This window comes from Empidonax traillii, unplaced genomic scaffold, assembly GCF_003031625.1.
Source record: "Empidonax traillii isolate 1590-97213 ecotype Southwest subspecies unplaced genomic scaffold, ASM303162v1 scaffold5772:size7198, whole genome shotgun sequence".
NCBI lineage: Eukaryota > Metazoa > Chordata > Aves > Passeriformes > Tyrannidae > Empidonax > Empidonax traillii.
The window spans coordinates 1-2,490 of record NW_020960965.1 but is presented as its reverse complement, the minus strand read 5'-3'; the positions used below and the strand labels follow the sequence as shown (position 1 = coordinate 2,490).

At 58.7% G+C, this 2,490-nt stretch overlaps 1 protein-coding gene across 1 annotated transcript in view; it reads left to right on the top strand.

Moving 5' to 3' along the window:
• The window catches only part of LOC114073239 (atlastin-1-like), a 7,036-nt gene extending 4,702 nt beyond the window's left edge, over positions 1-2,334 (top strand). Inside the window, exons 5-6 of the mRNA XM_027911030.1 lie at positions 6-20; positions 2,165-2,334. Of these exons, the coding sequence (XP_027766831.1) occupies positions 6-20; positions 2,165-2,272 (123 nt within the window). The 3' untranslated portion in view covers positions 2,273-2,334. The remainder of the gene's footprint in view (positions 1-5; positions 21-2,164) is intronic.
• Positions 2,335-2,490: the final 156 nt, after the last annotated feature.

The window sequence follows — 2,490 nt, the reverse complement described above, 5'->3', positions numbered from 1 at the left end:
CCCAGGGAAGCACCAACGAGGTAAGTGGCTCTTTGTTCTCCGCATGTTCCCTCGGGCCAGCTGGGCCCTGGGATCCCGGGAAAAGCCTCTTGGATCCAGCTGCACGTTGGGGCTTGTGGAGGACTGGGGATTGTGAGGGCTCTGGGTGTGATCCCAATGCTGTGGGAAGTGCTGGGAGCCGAGTGGGGGCAGAGGGCTGAGCAGGGACTGTGATGTTGTGATGGGGATTTTCATCTCCCATCAGTTCTGTTTGGGGATTTTCCACTTGTGCTGAGGGGTCAAACCCAACCCCCAGGGTTTTTTTGAGCACCAGCTGTGCAGGTGCCTCTGCCCTCCCCTCAGGTGAGAGCCCAGCTCTGAGGGGCACCAACAGGGATGTGGAGCTGCTGCAGAGAGTCCAGAGGAGGCCACAGGGATGCTCTAGGGCTGGATCCCTCTGCTCTGGAGCCAGGCTGGGAGAGCTGGGGAGGTTCACCTGGAGAAGAGAAGGATCCAGGAAGACCTGAGAGCACCTTGCAGGGCCTGAAGGTGCTCCAGGAGAGCTGGAGAGGGACTGGGGACAAGGGATGGGGGGACAGGACACAGGGAATGGCTTCCCACTGTCAGAGGGCAGGGTTAGATTGGATATTGGGAAGTAATTCCTGGCTGTGAGGGTGGGCAGGCCCTGGCACAGGTTGCCCAGAGAAGCTGTGGCTGCCCCTGGATCCCTGGAAGTGTCCAAGGCCAGGTTGGAGCAACCTGGGCTGGTGGAAGGTGTCCCTGCCCATGGCAGGGGGTGGCACTGGATGATCTTTAAGGTCCCTCCCAACCCAAACCTTGTTCAGGCAGAGCTTTGTCAGCCCCTGTTTAACCCGAGGCAGATTCTCCACTGAGCTGCAGTGACAGCTCACAGACCTGAACCCAGGATTGCAGCCAAGTGGCTCCCTGTGAGGCTGTGACAGGACAGCTCCATCTTTTGTGGTGTCACCAGAGCCTGCCAGCTCCACCTGTCAGTGCCAGCACACTCTGGAGATGCTGAGGGAAATGTGCAATTCCTCGAAAAGAAAACAGAGCAGTTAAAAATCAGCCCATTGCTCCCCCCCAGCCAGGGCTGCTGTTTGGTACCTCACTGATACCAAACCAGCAAGGGGCAGGACAGGGGCTTTGCTGGGGATGAGCTCTCAGACAAACCCTGCCAAGCAAAAATCGGCGCTGAGGGACAGGTTTGGCATCAAAAAAAAAAAACCTAAAATTGCCCAAAATGCTGCAAGGCCACTTATGGCTTGGAGGTGAATTTTCTAGACTTGCAGAGAGTCTCCTCCACCAGTCCTCTCTGTTCCCAGACAATCCCAAAACACCCCTTCTGTTCCCTTTTGGGATGGGTTCAACATCACCTTGGACATCCCTGGACTTTTCTCATCCCCCACCTTCCTCCTCCTCGCTGCAGCTTCATCCTCTCCTCCATTCACAGCCCGAGCACATGAGGAACACCCTGTCACTGTGAGGGTTCCAGCCTGTCAGGTGCCTCTTCCCACCCCTTCCAGAGCTAATCCTGGCTCACCAACAGTTCCCAGCAGGAGCTGGTGGGATTTGGTGCAGCACTGCAGCCACTCCTGAGTGTCCTGACCCTGCAGTCACTACAGGACTAGTGGAAAATGGTAAAATCAGGAGGAAAAAACTGGCAACATCAGCAGAAAAACGATCAGGACAATGACCTGTCACCGCCTGGTGGGGAAAACAAACGCTGAGGCTGCAGGAATTTAACTCGCAGGGAAAAACAACCCCCGGATGTCTTTTCCAAATTACTGACAGAACACAGCTCAGAAGGGGGGAGATGTTTGAAAAATCAGAACTGTGGAATCACAGAATTCCTTGAGCTGGAAGGGAAACCCAAGGACCATCCAGTCCAACCCCTGGCCTTGCCCAGGACACCCCAACAATCCCCCCCCTGTCCCTGAGAGGATCATCCCAAACCCTCCTGGAGCTCTGGCAGCCTTGGGGCCGTGCCCACTGCCCTGGGGAGCCTGTTCAGTGCCAACCACCCTCTGGGGGAAGAGCCTTGTGCTGAGATCCCTGACCCGAGCGGGGTGGGGAAGGGGATTTAGGAGCGGGGTCGGGAAGGGGATTTAGGAACAGGGTGGGGAAGGGGGTTGTCAGCGAGCTGTGTCTCTCTCTCTCTCCCCAGGCCTTGTACAAGCTGTACAGCGCGGCCGCCACCCACCGGCACCTGTACCAGCACGCCTTCCCCGCGCCGCGCTCCGAGCCCGACGGCCCCGACAGGAAGAAGGTGTAAAATCAAACAAGCCCGGCACGTTCCCGTCGATGCATGAGGGAGGCGCTGCCGCCTCCTCGGATCCACGCCCTGCCCTCCCCTCCCATCGTATCCCGCCCCGGGAGCGCCGGGGCCGCGCTCGGGTGGCGGGAGGTGCCGCTGTCCGTCTGTCCGTCTGTCCGTCCGGCACCGCCGCAGCCGAGAGCGCTTTGGTCTGTCCCAGCCAGCGATTCCCCCCC